General features: G+C 61.4%; 2 protein-coding genes across 3 annotated transcripts in view; both read right to left on the bottom strand.

Annotated features, from left to right (window-relative positions):
- Positions 1-1,477: 1,477 nt before the first annotated feature.
- On the bottom strand, positions 1,478-6,000 carry TMEM161A (transmembrane protein 161A). Its single transcript, XM_080565965.1, has 12 exons — positions 5,923-6,000; positions 5,087-5,190; positions 4,918-4,998; positions 4,566-4,663; positions 4,258-4,414; positions 3,769-3,920; positions 3,634-3,694; positions 3,343-3,486; positions 3,079-3,192; positions 2,752-2,926; positions 2,580-2,676; positions 1,478-2,399 (listed from the first exon to the last, which is right to left on the bottom strand). The coding sequence occupies exons 1-12, from the start codon at positions 5,923-5,925 to the stop codon at positions 2,143-2,145; spliced, it is 1,443 nt and encodes a 480-aa protein (XP_080422091.1). The 5' UTR covers positions 5,926-6,000; the 3' UTR covers positions 1,478-2,142.
- Positions 6,001-8,931: 2,931 nt separating this feature from the next.
- Positions 8,932-20,951, bottom strand: part of MEF2B (myocyte enhancer factor 2B) — a 47,819-nt gene continuing 35,799 nt past the window's right edge. For both annotated transcript variants that reach the window (XM_080565968.1, XM_080565969.1), the window contains exons 12-13: positions 9,423-9,583; positions 8,932-9,219 (exon numbers count right to left, since the gene is read on the bottom strand). The gene's annotated coding sequence lies outside the window, so the exon portion shown is untranslated. The remainder of the gene's footprint in view (positions 9,220-9,422; positions 9,584-20,951) is intronic.

The raw sequence follows: 20,951 nt of genomic DNA, 5'->3' as shown, positions 1-20,951 counted from the left end.
GCTGCTCCTGCTGGCCGAGGTGAGCATCTCCACCAGGCTGGTTTGGGCCACGCGGTGAGCTGCGTGTCCGCAATTTCCTGCTGCCCCAAGCAGGAGCAGCTCTGCGGGACGCAGGCGGTAATGAGGGGATCCCATTTTGCATGGAAGCAAGGTGGGAGGGCAGCGATCACTGCTTTCCTTCCTCCCTGCTCCGGGGTGTGAAGGAAAACCTCCAGGAACGACTGCCATCAGAGCCTTCTCCCTAGCCCTTCGGTTTTCCGGCCGAGTGCTGCTCGGTGGCAGCTGGAGGTAGGTGTGAACACAAGGGAGAGGGGATAACACGAGGCCAAATGAGGGTCTCAGCAAGGTACCGGCCTGAATCCTCTTGGTCCCAGCTGCCCCCTGCTCTGCTGAGAGCCTGAGTGCAGCCCTTTGCGGAGCAGGGCCCAGCCTGTACCACAACGTTAAATAAAGCGTAAAGACAGAGTAAAATAAAATTCTGGGGAGAGAAAGATGGGGGGCTCCTTCATTTTATTTGATGTGGCCCAATTTCAGTGCCTGTGGATCTGTCTCCTGCTCTTGGCTAGTCTATCAGTCATTGTCCCCGCCTGAGAGGGTCACGTCTGGGCAGATCTCTGGGGAGGAACTGTCTGCATGTCTGACTGCAGCACAACCCCAGGCCCTAGCAACCCTCCTCCTGCTGCCACCGCTTCCCCGAGCTCAGCCCCCGGCTGCTTCCTGCACATGCTTAGGGAAAATTAGATAAATGAGCCATCAAGGCGGTTGGACTGGCTTTTAATGGGACGGTGCAGGCTGGAACAAGTCTCTTTGCCTCCAGGCCCTGGGGGAAATCTCCGTCCTTGCACCTTCCCACCCACTTCTTGGTGACAACGCTGCTGGAGCAGAATTTCTCCTCGCCTTATGGCTTGTCAAGGGTGCTGCTCTGGACTCATTTCCCCAGCTGTTTGCAAAAGGGGAGTTTCCCCCTTTTTTTTGCAAAAGGGCTGGCTGCAGTTTGGGTCCCGAGGAAGCAGCTGGAGGGGGGCTGTCTGAATTAGCCCTGTTAACACCGGGCAAAGGGCGGCCTTCTCATCTTGGCCCTTAGCGAGAGGGAATTAAGACCATTACAAGGCTATCAAATAGGATCAGAGCCCCTTTCCTTTTCTCTGAGCAGCCCAGGCCCGCTAATCCTTTTTCATGCAGCTGGACCAGCACCCACCGTGCGGCGGGGAAGAGCTGGGCTGCCTCGCTGCCCCAGGAGCCTCCAGGAGGTGCACGAGGGGCTGCATCCCCTCAAATGCTGCTGGGACCGGTGCCTTACCAGCCTGGTTGTGATCCCAATGCAGTTGGGGAGGAGTAGCTGGGAACGGAGAGTCCGGCCACGATGGGGTGAACGCAAGGTCTTGAGTGTTTGTTCAAGTGTTCGGCCTCGTCCCCTCGCTGCGATAACACCCCCAGGAGGGGCTTCGGGGCAGCAAAGTGCAAACAAAGCAGCAGCTTTCGGAGTACCAACCAGACTGGCTTACTTATTTATTTCTACAGCAGCCACCAGCTGAGGCTGCCGGGTCTGAGGATTTCACACAAAGCACAGGGATGAGCCCGACAGCTCTGACGTGGCTGGCCAGAGCAGAGACCCTACAAAAATACACTCGCCCTCAGCCAGGAGAGGCAAACTACGCAGAGCAAAACCCCCAAGTCTGCGCTGGGAAGGGAGGACGTTGCCCCAAGCTGGCCGCGAGGCCTCTGCCATGCAAGGACGATCCTGTTAGCAGCAGAGCAGCCTCTTCCCAGCAGCGACGGCTCGGAGCTGGCAGCAGCAAACCCCGCCGTGGGGCCTCCGTCCCCATGCAGGCAGCATCCCGCGCGGGGCCGGAGGGATGGAGACAGGCACGGTGGTGAAGGGCAGCGGGAAGGGGAGAAGGCGATGCCCACGCCGGCACCGCCGCACCCGGATGCACAAAACCCGTCGTGCCAAGAGCTGGCTGCAGAAGTGTCCCCAGGTGCACGTCCTCGTGTCCACGCACACGGTGGGCACGTGTAAGCGGGGAGCCCAGCTGAGGCAGCAGCAAGGTGGCAAAGGCAAACGTCCCGCGGGCACGGGACGCGTGCGGACCAGCAGCCGGGCACTGACTGTGCCCCCCAGGCAGGTCCCAGCTCCCCCAGTCAGGATGCTGCCAGGTACTGGTGGAAGTAGAGGCCGAAGAGGCTGGTGACGACCTGGCAGACGGCCACCCACCAGGTGAGGAAGGCGAGGAGTCCGCGGAAGAAGAGAGGGGTGAAGATGCCGCCCAAGACGCCCGTGATCTGCTCCACCGCGGCACGCACGTCCTCCCCGTCCTCGCTGCCGGGACGTGACGGTGCCGCGGTCGCTGCCGGAGGGACGGGAGAGGGCTCCGGGTACAGCCCCCACGAGTGGTGCCCTGTGTGACAGAGGGGACAGGAGCCTGAGGATCGTCCCCTGCGGTGCAGCCCCATCCCCACGCCACAGATGTGCCGGTGGCCGAGTCCCAGCGCGCTCCTTGCATGCATCGGCGCCAGCTCCGCGCCAACCTCGAGCACCTGGGGCTGCCTCGGGTGCTGGCGGCTCGCCGAGGACTCACCCAGCGTTTTGAGGAGCAGCGCGCAGTGCAGGGTGAGGATGACGGGCCCCAGGTACTGCAGGCTGACCACCGACACGTAGCAGTAAATCCTCGTGATCTGCGCACAGAGGGGCGGCGGGGATCAGCGGGGGGCCGCCGGCCGTGCCCGCGCCCCGGCTCCCCGCGCCTGGACCTTGCGCTGGATCTCCACGACGGCGATGCGCCCCGCTTCCTTCCTCATCTGCTCCACCCAGCGCTCGGCCAGGCACAGGTAGGCCTGCAGGTGGTGGCGGGTGACGGCCAGGCGCAGCAGGCAGAGGCCGACGATGGTCCAGAGGCGCGCGGTGTTGTAGGCAGAGTCCGACATGCTGGAACAAGAGGAGGGGGCTGCCAGAAAAGGGTCCTGGGGTCCAGAACCCCCACACACGCCAGGGAGGAGGGGGACTGGTGCGCCTGTGCCTCAGTTTCCCCTGGGAGGAAGGTTGCTGGGGCGCACAGAGTGACCCCACGTCCCGCTTACATCTGCACCGTCTGCTTGCCCATGGGCGCGTGGAGCAGGAAATCCCTCGAGATGGGCTTGATCCACATCACCACCACGATGACGGGCGCCAGGAAACTCACGTGGAGCAGGACCCTGCGATGGAGCCGGCAGAGACCCTGTCAGAGACGTCCTTACCCAGCCTCCCCTCATCCTCAGACCCCCTCACCACCGAGCCGGGGTGTCCAGGCCCCCCCAAACCTCCCACCCCACCCTGTCCCCTCCCAGCCGCGGGTTTCACCCAACTGGGTCAGGGGCTTGTCGGCCGCCATCCGCAGAGCGTCGAGGTGCGTCTGGGCCAGGCGCAGCCCCGGGAAGGTCAGGCAGGCGCCCAGGAAGGAGCACAGGGCCACCAGCCCCAGCTTGAAGGCCAGCTTGCCGAGAGGCAGCCTGCAGAAAGAACAAGGGGACATGGGGGGGGGAACACGGGTTGGCCCTGAGCCCTGGGGGACCCTCTGGCCCTTCCTCTCCCATGGGTCGCAGAGGGGGAAAAGCACAATTTCCCAAACCCCGTTTCCCATCCTGATAACAACTCACGTCCACTCCCAGCCCCACTGCTTCAGGACATTCTCCAGGTTGCTGCTGACGCTGGCCAGCCCTGCGGGGAGCGAGCGGCTGTGAGCGGGGTGCTTGGGGCCGCCCGCCCGCCTCACCCCGGCCCCCTGCACCCACCGGGCTCGAGGCCGAACTCCAGGTAGTCCTCGCGGATCACCAGGGCCACCATGGCGAGGAGGAGGAAGAAGAAGGCGAAGGTGAGGCAGACGGAGCGCTCGCCCCCCTCCTCCGAGCGGAAATAATGGCGCATCACCATGAAGAAAACCTTACTGCGGGCGTGGGGGGACTGTCAAGGAAAGTAGGGGCTGCGGGACCCCCCCGAGAGCCAGCAGGACCCCCCCTGCTCATTAGCATCTAAGCCATTAGGCCACCACCACCTCAGCAGGGAAGGCTCTCATTAGGCACAGCCTAATGAGCCTAACGGTTTACAAGTCCACGAATTTGGACCTAAATTTCCAAGCCCGCAAATCCTTCCGCTTCAACCGGCTTCGAGATGAGAACAAGACCAAGGAGCCGGGGCCTTCTCCTCCCGCCCAGTGGCAGCACGGACCTGGGGGGTGACGGGGAGCTCGCCCCCACCGCTGGGCAGCCCCAGCAGGAGGATACACGGAGAAGACGACCGTCAGCAGGCACCACAGCACCCCGATGTTCGTCTCCTTCTGGGGGTCCGCCAGGCAGAAGTAGCCCTCGGTGAAGACGTACACGGCGGTGGAGTAGACGGCGAAGTCCACAAACCACTGGTACTCCAGGAAATACCGCAGCACTGGGGGGACAGGGGGACACGTCACCGCGCCGTGGGGGTCCCGTGGGCACCCAGGCATGGACAGGGGGCCTGGATCGAGAGTAGTGGGGTGGGTGCGTGGGGTGGGTGCTCTGTGGGTGCTCCTGGTGCTGCCGCCCCCAGGGGGGGTTACCGAGAGCATCCACGGCGGTGATGGGGCTGGTGTCCAGGCGGAGGTTGATGTCACGGGGCACGGAGAGGGGCTTGTCGTCCAGCACGCCGTTCACCCTCCTGCAGGGGAAACGCGGGCTCAGGACGGGTGGGCAAAGAGCTGGCTCGTCCCTTGGGTCCCACCGTGCCCAAAGACCCTCGGGGGGGCTGCACGGCCCCAGCTGGGGGCTTCTTGTCCTCATCGCCAGCCCCCAGCCCACCTGCATCCGAGGCTGCTGCCACTTTTGCATCTCCCACCAGGCCGGGATCGTTCCCCTTATCACCAAACCAGCATATTTATCCCATTAAGTGCCACCACCACGAGCCGAGCTGACCTGTCCCGCTTGGCCTTGGGACGCTGCTTGCCCGCCAGGGCCCGGAGCTCCTCTTCTGACGGGTGCTTGTAGCGGTGCAGGCTGGAGGGGAGCGAGCGTAAGTGGAGCTGGGTGTCCCCAAAACCCCACAGGGCTGGGGGTCGGGGGGGGGGGTGGTTGGGTGCCGTACCTGCCGTTGCAGAGCAGCCAGCGGGCGAAGGAGCAGTGCGGGGCCAGCTTCTGCATGACGCTGGCTGCCAGCAGGCTCACCACCACCTGCACCCCCATCACCGCCTGCGCCGGGGGCGTTTAGGGGCTGACCTTGGCAACCTGTCCCCCACCCCCCCCGGAGCATCCCTGGGCTGGGAGAGCCCCCACCTGAGCCTGCAGCACCGGGGCTGGCTGCCCCCCCCCATCCCCCAGCTCCCTGCCTTGGGACAGCCTGGGCACGCACCCCTGGGCATTAACCCCCCCCCGGGACAGCCTGGGCATGTACCCCTGGGTATGCAACCCCCCCGGGACAGTTCAAGGATGCCCCTCTGTGCATGCACCCCTCGAGCACTGACCCCCCCGGGACAGCCCAACCATGCCCCCCTGTGCATGCACCCTCCGAGCACTGCCCCCCCCCGGACAACCCACACATGCACCCCCCTGGGACAGCCCTGGTATGCACCCCCCCGAGCATGCACCCCCCCCGGACAGCATGCATATGCACCCCCGAGCATTCACCCCCCGGGACAGCCCTGCTATGCACCCCTCGAGCACTGACCCCCCCGGGACAGCCCAACCATGGCCCCCTGTGCATGCACCCCCCCGAGCACTGCCCCCCCCGCACAGCGCACACACGCACCCCCCCGGGACAGCCCGGGCGTGCCCCCCCCGTGCAAGCACCCCTCTATGCATGCACCCCCCGAGCGCTGCCCCCCCCCCCCCACCCGGGACAGCCCCGGCCCGCACCCCCCGGCCGTGCACCCCCCGGGACAGCCCCGTCCCCGTTCCCCCCCCCCCCCCCCAGGCCGCTCTCACCATGCCGGGGTCAGCGCAAAGGCGGCCGCAGGAAGCCCCCCCCGCCTCCTCTCCCCGCTGACCAATCCGCTGCTGCGCTGCTTGTGATTGGCAGCTCGTTATCCAATGAGAAGGCAGAACCGGGCGGGGGCGGGCGCTGCGGCGGCGCCTGGTTCCGCGGGCGCTGCCTCCTGGGAGCTGCGGGCCCCGAGGGGCCGCGGGTTCGAGTCCCGCTGCCGCCGTGCGGGGCCCCAGCCGCGTCTGCGGGGGGGCTGCGGACAGTATTTGGGGGGGGTTCCCGGGTGTATCCGGGCTCCCCTGCACGCCTCTACATCCGCACAGGTGTGTGTTTGCACCTGAGCACCCGAGGCCCTGCGGTGCCCGTCCCAGCACCTGGCCCCTGGGTGCGGAGATTTGGGTGCGCAGATTTTGGGGCGCAGCTCCAGCCCCGTGGCCCCCTCGGCCTCCTCTGCCCTGGAGCTGGGAGCTCGCCCTCCCTGGAGCACACCGTGAGCATCTCACCTGCATCCTGCCCAAATCTTCCGTGCAGGACAAATCGGTGCCTCGAGCTCATTTACGTCCCATCGCTGCCCGCTGCGCGCCGGGGGGACAGAGGTGGGCAGTGGCACCTTGGGGTGGGTGCAGCTCCTCCAGAGAAAGGATTTCTGTGCTGCAAACTGCCCCGTGCACAGCTCCTGGGACCACAGGAGAGATTCGGGGCCCAAAATGCTGCCAGCACCCGTGCCCCAGCGGGGTCCGCGTGTGTTTCATCCGCCCGCGGGAGCGTTTCATGCTGGGGCAGCCCTGCCTTGCCAGCAGCACCTGCTTCCCCCCACGGGGGGGGGGGGGGGTCCCAGGGTGCTGGTGGGTGCCCCTGGTCCGGGCAGGGTGCTGAGGGCCCCGAGGGGTTGCCATGGATATTGGAGCTCCCGGGCGACGGGATGCGCTTCCCGCTAGATGTCGCTTCCGCCCGTGCCCCGAGCATCCCTCGTGGGTTGGGGTACTGGGGAGGGGGCAGCGGCATCCCCCCCAAAAACACCCCCAGGACAGCCCGAGCACACAGCCCCCGGTGTGCCCCCATTGCCTGGAGCCGAGCATCCCCTACACCGACGGGCAGAACTCGTGGGCTACGGTGCCAAAAAGCCCCCAGCACCCCGATCCTGGCTGCTGGGTGCCCCCCGCCGTGAGCAGAGCCCCTCAGCACCTTTGCTGGCTGGGCACCACCAGGGTCCTGACCCCTCCAAGGTCCCCCGGCCCTCGCAGCGGCCGCGGGGGCTGCACAAACCCCGGTGTCAGCACCTCCCTGGAACGAATTCGGGGGCCCCGAGAGCCTCGCAGCCCCCACAGCGTCGCCTTTCAGCTCCAGGCAGGCACACAAAAAAAAGGAGGGAAAGGCGAAAGATGGATGCTCGGAGCACCCCAGCCCTGCCAACACAAAAGCCCCTTTGAGGACTGATTTTACACCGCTCCCTCCTCCTGCCGGGATGCCCGAATTAGCATCAGCAATAGGAGCGGCCTCGACGGGCGGTGCTCGGTGCCGCTGGGAAGCCACCAAATTTTCGGTGTCCCCAGCCCCGTGCGCGGCGAGGGGGTGCCGGGCCCAGCAATGTCCCCGTGGGTCCTGGGGGGTCGTTTCCTCGCAGATGGGGCTGGGGTTCAGCAGCCTCTGTGCCCACCCCGATGGCATCGGGGCATCCAAGCTGCCATCGGTCCCACGGACGGGGACACCATGGGTGCTGGGGACCCCATGGGTGCTGGGGACCCTCTTGGGGACTTTCCGCGCTGGGGCAGCTGGAGGGGCCGCCGGCGGCCGTCCCGTTCCCCCTGCCGAAGTTTTTCCATTTCGCACAAAGGCGGCGGGGCTGCGGCGGGCATTGTCCGGGCTGCATTGCATTACCCAGGGCTCCCGGAGAAATCACTTGTATTTCACGCTCCATTGAGCAGCTGCCTGTATATATTTTCTGTGTTGCACTTTTAGCATGACAAAGGGAGAGGGCCTGTGAACTCCTTGCTCTTCAGACCTCTCCGACACATCCCCCGAGCGGAGCCCCCCTCGGTTAGCATAACAAACTGCCACGCTCCCTCGGACGTGCTCCGGCTCTCCCCCCCCCCAGCCCCTCCCGGGGTAATTTAATGTATAGTTCAATATTTGGGCGTCTGGGACGCTGGCGCTGGCGGCGGCGCGCGGGCGGGCGAGCGCGTGCTGGGGCTGCGGAGGCGGGCAGGATTTCGGCGAGGGCGTCCTTCCGCTGCATCCGCCTGGACCCGTGCTGAATTTGGATGGCCGGCAGAAAGTTTAAAGGGTGTTGGGGGGCTCCCTTCTGGGGTACGGAGACCCCACGGTCGCGGGAGGACCCAGGAGCGGGTCTGGAGTTTGGGCATCCCAACACCGAGCGAGAAATCGGAGACACGAACCTGAGCTGAGCATGTGCTCCTGGTTCTGGAGCCGCAGGGGTTGGGTTTGCAGGCTCTGGGGGTAAGGCAGGAGCTTGAAATGGGATTTAGAGGCAGGCAAAAGGGAGCTGTGGAGCTGGAGCGGGTCTTGGGACCGGCGGCACGAGCTGGGGCTGCTCCCAGTGCTCAGCGCGGTGCTGGTGGTCTGAGCGCTTGGCACTCCCCGTCTGCGCGAGCTGTGTCCCCCCCCCCCCCCCCCGCAGGACCCCGGTGGTGCCAACTTTGTTGTGGCCAGGCTTTGGTGAAGCAGAGCCAGAGCTCGCTCCCAGGTTTGGGTTGTGGAAGAGGAGAGGAGGAGCGAGCACAGGAGAGGCGAGAGGTGCTGGTCCCCGCTGCGCCCGGTGCCGTGCCATGCCCTGCAGCGCGGTGGCCGCTCCTGCCGGGGGTGGCTGGGCACAAAGCGGGGCTCGTGCAGGGACGGCTGGGCTGCTGCTGCCTCCCGCCAGCCCCACAAGGCCGGGACACCTCCCCTCCAGGGCCGGGACCCCCCCTCGGGGGTGGGATTTGGGATGTTCTGCAAGAAAAACTCTGCTCAGACATAAGCAACATGAGGGAGACCAGGTTGTGACGCTGCTGTAGGTTTGGAACACCTTTAATACACTTGGGGTTTGTGTTTTGTTTTTTTTTCCTTTTCACCTCGTTGAGCTGCAGACCTTGTCCCCCGATGCCTCGGGCTCAGTGGCTCCATGGCCTGGGACCCTCCTGGGCACGCCTGGCTCCAGCCACGGGGACGGAGCAAGCCCTTACCCTGGGGACAGGACGGGAAGGGTGTCTGCACGGATCCTGACCACACTTCGGACCAAGCCTCGGCTCTTCTCCAACCTTTCTTGGCCATCCGCATCCCACGGTGTCTGCTCACGTCACCTGTTAATGGGAGAAACTGGTGTGAGCCCGGGATGGGCACTTCCAAGGTCCTACTACAGCAAGGACATGGGTGCCCAGGAGGTGACAGTGCCACCACCCCCCTGACTCGCTGCCTGAACCGTTCCTGGTGTTTTTCGGCAAATTTTAAGCCCCCCCCCCACGAGCCGTGCCGAAAGCTGGGTCCCTGCTCCAAAATTCCTCACCGAGAGCTGTGCTTCGCGACGGGTTGCTTGCGAAGAGGCTGACCCTCACGCTGTCCCCGGGCAGCGCGGTGGCACGTCTTCACCCGTGTCCTCGTCCCCACGAGTCGCCGGTGGGGGTCCCGGCGCCCTGCCCGTGGGGTGCAGCTGGCAGAGCCCCCTTCCTGCGGGTGGACGTGCGGAGCGTTAGCATCCCAGTTTCATCCCCCATTCCTTCCCCACCCGTCCCTCCTGCAGCCTCCCCCTTTGTAGGGCCTGAGCCCAAACTCGCTCGTTAATTGCCCGGCCGAGGCGTCTTTGTGTTCTCCCTTCACGTTCAGCCGTCGGCATTGCTTTATGGGGTGCTAAACCCGCGCTGACAAGTGCTGCATGGCATAAATCCCCACCAAGTGCCTGTTCCCGCTGCCTCACCCGGCCCTGATCCCTACCTCCAACAAAATTTGGGGGTTCGGGTCCACCTCCTTCCTTACTGACCCTCTGCAGTCCGCACGGGGTGGGGACTTGGTGCTCCGTTCCCCGTGCCCGTCGGCACCGCGCGCACCGGTGCCCTTCGTGGCGCACGTGGGTGCACGTGGGTGTTTGCATTGCTGAGCTCGCCCCCTGCTCCAGCAGGAACATTGCATGGGGGAAAGCTCCTCCACGGTCCTTTTACGCTTGGGTTTTGCCAGAGCCCCGCTGGGCTCTCCCTCGGGGGCGCAGCGAAGCCGCCGGGGTGCAGGGGGGTTCCTTGCTGCTGGAGCAGCCCCTGCAAAACTGGGCTTTCTGCAGACCGATCGCTTCCCACCACAATCCCACCTCCAGCCCTTTTTCCGGCTCTCTTTGCTGACAATACCACGTCTGTGCCCGATCTCAAAGGAGCCTTGTCCGGGGGCTGCAGATGCTGCGGATCCCCCGGACCGGGGGCGGCCCCATTGCTCCTGCTCGCTTATGGGATCGGGGCTGTTTGGGAGCTTGGGGTTCGGAGCGGAGCTTGCTCTGTCTTCGTGTCACCAAGGGGGTCCCCGGGTGCCTCCCCCCTCTGCTCGCTTGTATTATCCGAGAGCCCTTTATCGTACGAGACTGCTCCGGCTGAGCTTTTGTGCAGGAAAATGGGGCTGGGATGGGGCTCTCAGCAGATCCTAAAGGCACTGGAAACAAGAGGGACTCGATCCCACTGCCCTACACAGTGTGAATTATTCGGTAAATACATGCGCGTTTTGCGCAGGAAAACCACTATTTACTTATTGAAGCGCTCAGCTAATTTCTCTTGTCCCTAATAAAGATTTTGGGGAACTTTGGGGCCTCTCCGCTCCCTGACGGGATGAAAACGCAACCTGCTGTGATCGCCCCAGCTGCTCAAGGTGAGACCTCGCGGAGAGCTGCTGGATCCCACCCGGAGATAAGACACGAGTGAGCAATTTGCTGTCCCAAACCAGGCTTTGTGGCACGGCTCAACGCTGCGGGGACAACAACCCCACGAGATGTGGCCGCGGCGGCTTTGGGGGAAGGCGGCTGGCGGCTGTAGTGTGGGAATTGGGGTGCTCAGGGGGCTGGGGATCCCGTCCTGGTCCCTCCTCCCCGGCTGCTCTGCCCTGGGAAAAGCCGGGCTGGGAACAGCTTGAGTGTCCGAGCAGGGAATTCATTTAAATAAATTTCCATAGGGATTAATTTTGCTCCTTCCCAGCAGCGCGGCGGAGGCGAGCGGAGCCCGTTGCTGCGTGCGTGCATGAGAAAAGCCAGGTCTGCTTTGGGGGAGCTGCAGGGGCGGGGGTCTGGGGCGGCAAAACTTGCTCCCTGCATCCCCAGCCGCCCTTATTGCCCTCCGCCTCTGCGCCCAGGGTGCTGGGACCCCTCTCCCTGGGCGACACAGCCCACCCATGGCGCCTCCAGCACCCTCCCGGTGCAGGGGACGGCCACCCGGCGGGGGCTTTGGGGGGGGGGAACCAAAAAACCACCCCAGCCAAACGGGCACGAAAGCTTCCAAAGGAAAGCCAAAGGATTTTGGATTCAAAGCGCGCGAGGGGTTCAAACAACTGGTGTAAATAAATGAGGGCTGCAGAACGCTTGGAAACGAGCGGAGCGGCAGCTATTTTTAGCTGTCAGATTTGGGAGTTTTTAAGACTCCTTCAGGGCACGAACTACTGCAAGAATTAGTTACCATTGCAGCAAAATAAAAGGCCGGGAGGAAGATTTTTCATCCTCCTCCCGGAGAGATGGTGACAGGGCCACGGTGCGGGCCACCTCCTGCAGCGGGGCACGATCCCTGCCCCAAGAGCAGTGCTTCCCTTCGCTGGGGACAGGCGGGGGGACACGTTTTGCATGGTGGCTTTTGGCAGAAGCAGGGCAAAAGGGTTTAGGGATGGCTCCCTGTTCAATGCTGCCGGCACTGAATTAGGAAACACACGACCGGAGGTGCCCACTGAACACCCGCGTGAAGGACGAGGCTGCTTTTGAGCCGCCCGAGGCTCCTTCGCTACGAGATGCGAAGGGAAATTTCGCAGGACGGCGAAGATTTTTGATTATGAATTGGAAGAGGGAGCGCGGGAGCGCACGCGGCCATCCAGCGTCGCATTGAATTCTGCCTGTCCTTGAGCAGAGAGAAGGAGACGGCGGCTGCTTTCTCTTCCTGCTTCTTTTTAAGCGCAATTTATTCACGGTGAAGCTGTGGTGGAGAATAAAGGTGTTTATGTGGCGGTGAATGGGGCGTGCTGGCACCGAGCGCTCGTGCCCAGGCATGAAAGCACCTCCCGGCATCGGCACGGGTGACCTGGGGTTAGATAGTCATCGGCAGACGGAGAACTTCAGGGGAGCTCAAAACGGCCTCAAATATTAGCAAAACCCCCGTGCTAGATCTGCCAGGGAGCTTCTGCCCATGGAAATGCTGATGTTGGGCTCTAGGGTGGAAAACGGGGGCCCTGCATAATTCCTGGTGCTTGGAGCTGAGATGTACCCCTGGAAAGTCCTGCCCCGGGAGCCTGCCACTGCTCCAAAGTGGAGTTTTTCCATCGAGGATCGGTATTTCAGAATTGAACCTGTTCCCTGCAAAATGCTGAGAGTAGCGCAGGATGTTGCTGAGATTTTTGAAAATTAACAAATAACCTTTTTTAACCTAAAAAATAACCTTTACTCCTGGGTTTTCTGCGGGAATCCCAATTTTGGAGTGCGTCGTCACCTTTGGGATCGGGCAGGAGACATCGCCACGCGGCCGTGCGGGTCGGGCAGCTTTGCCCACTGCCCTGAATCCCTCGCCCTGCTGCAGCTTGACTTCACAGCACCGCCACCACCAAGCTGTCACTGGCTTTTAGGCACAAATTAAATCGAAACCTTGACCGAATCCCGACTCCAAGTGCTCTTGCTGGGTTTACACTCAGGAAAAGTCCCCTTGCCTCTGGTGTAGGCGCTCGCGTGGACTTCCAAGATGAGAGCATCCAGAGGTGCATCCACACCCTGGTCTAACCCTGTCCCCTTACCCACTGGGTTTGGTTTAATCCCAGGACCTTCCTGGGGAAGGAGGGAACTCACAGCATCATCCTGGCGAGCGCTGTGCCCTGCCTGCCTTCGCTGCCCCGGGTGCATTTCTTAGAGTTATACGAATTAGAGAACAGTTCAGTTGGAAGGGACCTTCACAGATCATCTAGTCCAGCTGCTTACTGGCCTCGTTTGCTTTCATTCGTCAAGGAGATGCCCCAGGACCCTTCCCCAGCGCCGGGCTGGCAGGGAGGGGTGCACAGCCCCCTGTTTGCAGGGTGAGGATCTGCACACCCACACCTCCTGTTCCCTGGGGCCTCGTGTCCCCAGTGCAGGACTGGCACCGCGGTCGGTCCTGGCTCCGTCCCCGTTCTGGGGACCCGGACCGCGGGGCAGTGCCGGAGCAAGACGAGCAGAATGAGAGCGTAAGGCAGAGCTCAGCATCGGTGCAGAGGTTCTCGGCTCTTTGCCATGGAAACAAGCGTTGCTAAGGGATTGCCTAAGAGGGAGCAAAATATTCTAAAATCCAAGTTTGCGCGGCAGCAGGATTCAACTCCCCGGCTTGGTTTCGGCCGCCCTTGGAGCAGCCCCACAGCAGCCAAAAGCCCTGGTACCCCCCCCTACATTGGAGAAGCCCCCAGCATGGGGTGGGCTGGGCACGGGGCAGGGGTGCTGGGTGATCCTGGGGGACCATGGGCACCCCAGCAGCCCCAGCATGGCCCCGGAGCAGATCCTGCTCTGGCACAGAGCCGTGGGCACCCTTTAAAGCAAGCACGTCAATTATTGCATTTAGACAGAGTCAAAAAAAGGGTCCCCAGCCCCTCCTGGTGGTGGTGCAAGGCTGGGCTCTGGCACGGTGCCTCAGTTTCCCCTCCTGCACGATGCGGCCGGGCACGGCCACACCATGGGCTTTGCACCGCGCTGCCGCCGGGACAGCCGGCATCCTCCGGCCGGCGACACCCACTTAACTTTATTTTATGGACACGAGCAAAGGGGCTGGGGGGGAATAATACGCGCGGGGGCCACCTCTGACCTTGACCCCCATCCTCACTGCCCGCAGCAGCTGGGCCGGCGGCTCAATGCACGCTTTGTCTGCGCCCACCGGCCCCGCGCAGCGCTGTCGCCCCATATAATATTTATGGAGCTGGCGGTCACATTCTCCCCCACTCCACTGCCTGCATCCGAAAAAAAAAAAAAAAGCCGGGCTCAGGATGGGGGGAATTATTTGGGAATTTATAGGCCAGCGAGTTGCTGCTCTTTGGCTGGTTGCCCCGTGGGGTGTGGAGGTGCGGAGCCTGCCCTGCGCCCCTGGGACCGCTGATGGGTGCGAGGAACGCGCCCGGCTTGATTTTGTGTCAAGTTTTCTTTCTTAAAAAAAAATAAAAAATAAATAAAAATAAAAAGTTTAAAAGCAAACAGGTGTCGGGGTTTTTCTTGCTTTTCCCAAATCTTGCAAAACCGCTCTGCTCCTGAACCAGCTCTGGGAGGTGGGGAAAATACGTTGCTGATTTATTTTCCTGCATTTCTGTTCACTGCCTAATTCCCCCACCAATTAAAACAAAAGCAAAAGGGCAGAGTGCCCCGTCTCCCATCACATCTCGTGCCTGCAGTCCCGGTGCCCTGGGTGGGGGGTTCGAGGCTGCCCCCAGCCCACCCGAGTCCCCATGAAGCCTCGCTCAGCTCCCGGCTCCAAAGCAGGTGATTTATGGAAAGCTGCTTATTCAGGAAGGCACCGACTGGGGAAACTTCATGTTTCGGGCAAAAGACGGAGAAGCTGTAAAGATGCAGGGCATGATCTCAGTTGGCTGGGATTTGGGGAAAAAAAACCTGATAAATGATGTCAGCGTGTGACCTGGGGTAAGAACGGACCGGGTGCGAACCCAAGTTCATGCGAAGTGATTTCAAACTCTGCTGAAAACCGGGCTGATGCAGGGCACGGGTGTGAAATGGGGCCGTGTCCCCAGTGCTACAAAATTCGCTGTTTTCTGTTTCCTTTTTTTTTTTTTTTTTGAACCAATGAAGAAGGCAAAGCAAAAAAAAAAAAAAAAAAGGGTTCTGTATGAAATGCAAAACTCGTTTTTAACACACAAAAGCAGCCAGGTGCCCTAAATCCTCCATCCTTGATAAAACGCACCAGTGAGCCTGTGCCTGAAACACACCCACGTGTACCCGTCCCCTTTGAATTGTCCCATTAAAAACCCCAAACCCCGTGCTCCGAGTGCCCTGACCGCAGCAGGCATCGGGAACCCCCAGCCGCTGCCTTTAACTCGCTTTACATCAGCGAAGTTCCCTTTGTCCCAAAGGACGAGGAGGAAGCAGCCGGACCTTTGTGTTTTCATGGCAAAACCCTGCACGCTCCCGAGGCTTCGGGGAAGTCTGGAAGAGCCTGGTGGAGCAACGCAGGACACCGAGAAAATTTCTTCCCGGTGGGTATTTCCTATTCTTCGTGGATTTATTTGTGCCCAGCGCAGGCTGTGCAGAGCCATAAGGACGGAGCAGCTGCTTTGGAGCCCGCTCATCCAGCAGCATTTTGGGGTGCCGAACTTGGATCCCCGTCGTTACACAAATTAAGAGGAAAAAAATATATTCAGCGGTTTGGGCTATTTCCCACTTTGATTCCTACCTTCACCTTTGCATTTATTCCCTTTCACTAGCGGGTTGGATGACAAATACTCAGATCGGGCAAGGCCGTGGGATGCTGCTGCTGCTATTCCCCCGCGGATGAGAGCAGGAGCGCAGTGGGGAGCGGGCGGAGCGCCGAGGCTCTCGTCCTTCCCCCCTCCTCGAGACAAAAACCAGCCCAGAGAGGGTGCAGCACCCCTGAAATAATTATGGTGTGGACGTGTTTTGCTGGATGTTGGAGAATGCCCTGGGATAAATTCTGTGCCATCCATGGGATCAGTGAACCAACCCGGTCCTTTTCCAGCTCCACCCTCATCTTCCGATAAACCCGCTAGTTTGGAGCAAACCAGCCCCAAATCCAACCCCCCAGTGCAAAGCCTCCAGTGCTGGTGGGCATTTCTGTGCTGTTTTGGCGCATCCTGCTCTCAATCCACCCGGGAGGTAACGGGTAGAAAGGTGCCTGGGATGCCCAGGAGCCTCTCAGCAGGGATAAACCCCTCCTTTTGTGCTGCCTCACCCCGGAGCTGCCGGTACCGCTGTGCTTCAGGCAGGGCTGTCCCTCCCGTGCAGGAGATGAGAGGAGGAGGAGGGACGCTGAGGAAAGCACGGCTGTGATTTCTGTGCACGCCGAGCTCCTTTTGAGCCGATCCGGCTTTGTTGTACCCGCGAAAGGTGACGGGATCTGTGTGGAACAGCCTGCCCTGAGCTACTGCGAAGGATGTGCCGCATCCCGAGCGGCGGCCGTGGGGTTGCAAAGCCGTTCCCACCTCTGGCAGCACTATTGCAAAACCCAAAGTGGGTCCTAAATCACAAATTTAGGTTGCAAAGCCCAAATTGCAGCTGGCTTCGACGTGATTTCAGGAGACCGCTGTGCCCTAAGCGAGGAAGCCAGCCTCACCCATGCGGGAACCCACTGCACCCAGGGAAATGTGAGCGGGATGCATCCCCAGCATCACCACCAAGCCCAGCCAGACTGAGCTGCAGATTGGAGCATATTTAAAAGAGGAAAACATTTTATTTTCCTCCTCATCTCTTGGCCACGGGTTGGAAGGGGTCGTGGAGCATCCTGCCACCGCCGCAGCTCGATGGTGAGCTGGGAACCGCCGCCTCCCAAGGACACGGCGCAGGGGCTGCTCCTCGCTGCGCCGCACAGCATCTCCCATCTGAGAGCACCGCGCGTGGCGGCTTCGTGCCATTCCCCTTCCCCAGGGCTCCTTCAGGAAAATGCTGCGTGACACCGGCCCACGAGCGCCAGGGCTGGCGATGGATCGGGAGTGTCACCTCCCGCCAGCATCTCCCATCACAGAGCACCGCGGCTGCAAAGAGCAGGGCGAGCCGAGAAGGGTGGAAAGGGAAAGTCCTGGGAGGCAAAAGAGAAACCTGCTGGAGCTCCAGAGCTCCGTTACGCGAGGGGCTCACAGTGCTCTGCGGGCAGGGAGCAGATGGGGAGGATGGTTTCTTGAGCTGCCTCTTACATTGTGGGTTTTTCCAGGTGGGAATCGGGGCGTAGCTGGGCGCACCAAGATGGATTGGGCACACGGAGAGCCAAGGGCAGCTTTCCGGGGGACGTCACCAAGCCACAAACCAGCTTGCCAAGAGCTGGACACACACACGGCACTGGGAAGGGTCAGCAGGACAGGGTCTGGCCACCGCCCCTCGCCGTCCTCGTGTCCCCTTCCCAAGAGCAGCACAGGGAGGAGCGGGACGGCACCTCCGGCGCGGCACAGCCCTCCCGGGAGCGCACAACCGGAGGGCGGGCTGGAGATTGAGGGTTGTTGTAACAAGCATCATTGCCGGCTTGCTGAGCTAGGCATAATTGTTGCAAAACCGCTGCGCACATGCTGAGCTTCATAATTATCAGGCTTGTCTGCCAGCCTCTCCCTTCCCCCAGCACAACGGCACAGTTGATTATGATTATGGTGGCTAATTTTGTCTGGTGCATCTTAGGCATATGGGCCCCCACCTGCTCTGAATATGCAAACGCCGCTGATTTGCTCCTCGGGCTGAGCGGGGCCCGTGGGCAGGCGGGGAGGGGGAACCTGCCCACCGCTGCTGCCGCGAACAAAGAAACCCCACGCGGCGGCACGGGCACAAAGAGCCGCCGGCACCGGGGCTGCCCGCGGCGTGGCGTGCCGCTGCTGGTGCCATCGCGGCGGCTCAGCACCCATCACACCGGCATGGAAGCCCCGGTTTTGTCTCGTACGAGCAAGACGGAGCATCCACGAGCAGCAAAAGCAGGCGGCGGGTCGTGCACGTGCAGCCTGCCGGTGTGCAAGCGCACGCCCGCGCGCGATGAACGCCCCACGGGCAACGCCTGCGCTGCCTCTCCCTCCCCGAGCAGCGTGGCCGGCGGTGTTTCCAGCCCGGTTTTGTTAGCGCGATGCTTATAAAAGTGTCTGGGCGATGGCGAGGGGCAGATGAGGTGGTCTCGTGTCTGGCTCGCCGAGACCGCTGTCATGGGGGCTTTGCCATGCTAATGGATAATTAGGTAGGCAGACAGAGTGACAAGGACCCAGATGGATGGATGGATGCCACGAGGATCTGGTGACAGATAAATAGGCAGATGCTAATGGGCACTGCAAACAACAGCTTAGACTCCTGCTAATTCCCACTGTAATTTTTAAGCTCTCTCCAACCTCCCCCCTTTTTCCCCTCTCTCCCTCTGGTGCTGAGCCCTTCCGCGCGCATCCATCACTTCTTTTTTTTTTTTTTTTCTTTCGCAGAATAGCACAAATGGTTCGTAGGAGCTCTGAGGGATAATGAGGAATAGTGAGGAGAGGTGGGCGATGAGCGGGGGCTTGGGGAGGTGCAACCATGGGCAGACCCATGGAGACCCAGCCGTGCCCCGGGACTGGCCAGAGCCAAGCTCCAGGCATCTCTGCGCCTCCTTCCCTCTCTTCCCACCTCCCAAACGCTGATTTTATGTAAGTTGCCATCGCTTCCCATTTAAAAAAAAAATATAGAAAGAAGAGGTTTGTCCCTTTTCTTCCACCACGGGGATGGGAAGAAAATTGTGAATGGAGGGGAGGAGGCCAAGGTGGATTAGAGCCGGAGAGACGCGGCCAAGCAGGCGGCGGAGACAAAAGAAAGCATCTTCGCTTGTTTTCCCTTGCCGCGGGGAATCCACGTGGCACTTGTGGGAAGGCGGGGAGAGCGGGATGGGGAGATAAATCCTGCTGGAAGGCTTTCGGCGGCACCCGCGCCGCGCGCGCGAGATTTATGGCCCTGCAGCTCGCAGCCAGCCGCCTATGGGTGCTCCTGGCCTGCCCCGCCGCACCGGGCTCGTTAGCCACAGCCCCGGCTAACGAGCTAATGGGCTCAGCGGCGGGGATATGGGGATGCTCATCAACTTTGGGTCTTCCCAGCGTGGCAGGGACCTCGCTGCCGCCGTTGCCACCCCTCTGTCCCAGCCCTGCGGCCACCCAGCACCCAACGCCGTGCTCCTCCTCTCTCTGCGAGCTGCCCAGCTCCCTCTTTTTCCCACCTCTCCCCCAGTTTGTCTGCCAGCCACCAGCCCCTCCATTATCTGCTCCATCTGCCCGTCTGCCTCTTTCCCCTCATTGTTTGGCATTATCGTTCCCGTAGTTATCTCCATCACCGGCTTCTTCCCTCCCCTGCTCTACAGATTTCCCTTTTCAGGGAAAATTTTCCAGGATTTCCCTCCTCTGTCCTCCTCTCCCTTTCCCATCTTGTTTTCCCCCCTCTCCAGTTTATTTCCTCCCCTCTGCCCTCCCAGGAGGGGTCTGCAGGAAAGTGGCAGTGGGGACAAACACCCCTGGAGCTCCCACGGTCCCAGCCTCAAGGGTGCAAAACGCAGCCCAGGAGATGTCACCGGTGTCCCCTGCGTCTGGGGCGAGAGCCAGCAGGAGAGGGCTGGGACGAGGCAGAGCCCAGGGACCGGCACCCAGAGGCACCCAGAGCACCCCTGCCAGAGCCGGGTGCAAGCAGGAGCCAGCAGAGAGGAGAAAACCCATTTCTCCCTTATTTCACCCAGACTGAGTCCCGAGAGGGGGGGGATCGAGGCCGGGGAAGGGCCCCTCTGTGCGCGTGGCTGCGTGCGCAGCAGCCGGCGCTGGTGGCTGCTCAGGTGGCCGCATCCTGCGCCCGCTATGTAGGTCAGGGCCGGGGGGGCGCGGGGGCTCCAGCCCGGGGCCGCCCCTCCCGCGGGCAGCAATGCCAGCTTGGATTAAACCCCTGGATGCCTCCCACCGACGCCGGGGAGCGGGGAGGACGTGGCGGGTCCTGGCTTTGCAGAGCTGCTCCCGGGGGCGAAGAGCTGAAAAATTCTCGACGGCGCCTGAAATAGCCAAGTTTTGCCCCAGCCTCGCAGCCTGGCCCTCGCCGCTGGTGGCAAGCTGCTGGTGCGTAAACGAAGGAGCCCTAATGAGCAGCGGTGATGGGTGCCGATCCAGCGTGCTCTGCTCGCTGCTCCCAGAGCCCAGCACCATCCAGCACCACTCCGAGGGCATGGTTCTCATGGGCACATAGACCTGTGCTACCTGGATATACGCACGTAACGCGTATATCCGGGATGGCATCCCGCATATGTACATATAATATATTTATGGGTGTGTAATCTTGGTCGTTTTCTTGTTTTTGGTGGGAAGCAGCTTGCCACCACAATTAAAAGTTTTTACTGAAAATGACCCTCTTGCAAATATTCCGCTTTTAGAAGACGTCCACCCAAGTTTTCAGCAACTTGTTCGGAAAGTGCCCGCAGGCTTTTCTGATGAGCTCCCATAGGTTTTTCCCAATTTCTTTCTTTCGCTTTATGAGGTAAGTGAAAAAAAAAAAAAGAACATTTTCCTTATATAGATAAATATATGCATAAAAATATTCCAGGGATTTTTTTTTCTCTGCTCATATCCCCGCCTGCAGTTTTCCAGCCTCTGCACCTCGCCCCGTTCATGTGAACGAAGACCCAGCAGCTGTGGGTCGGGGTGGCTGGACGGGCAAACTGGAAGGAAGTTAGAAATATGGGAACGATAAAACCTTTCATTGCTAGTGGGAAAAAAAAATATCCTTTTCTGGACACAGATGCTGAAAACACCTTCAGTTTTCTATTATTTTCCTTCTAAGCACAAAATACCCTAGCAGCTATCCCGACACATCAGCGGGGGCAGCAGGCGGGTACCAGCAGCACCCCACAACCCTACAGCCCATGACTTAGGCAGCACGATGAAAACCCGCGATGAGCAACGAAGGGATCGGAGAGGAAACAACCCGGCGCTGGGGGGCATTGATTTCGTCTTGACTCCCCACTGCAGCCACCGCCTGCCAAAAACCCGCTGTCCGTAGAGGTGTTATCGCCCGCATCCCTCTGCGACCTCATGGCTTTTTTTGGGGTGAAACACGCGGGCGTCGCGCTAAACCCGCGGGGCACGACCGGGACAGGCGGACGGCGTGCCGAGGACAGACAGAACTCGGCACGGGCGCGGGAAGCGGGGGGCGAGGGCACGTCCT

Source organism: Anser brachyrhynchus (genome assembly GCF_964034855.1).
Source record: "Anser brachyrhynchus genome assembly, chromosome: 23".
Classification (NCBI taxonomy): domain Eukaryota; kingdom Metazoa; phylum Chordata; class Aves; order Anseriformes; family Anatidae; genus Anser; species Anser brachyrhynchus.
This window is presented reverse-complemented; position numbering and strand designations above follow the sequence as displayed.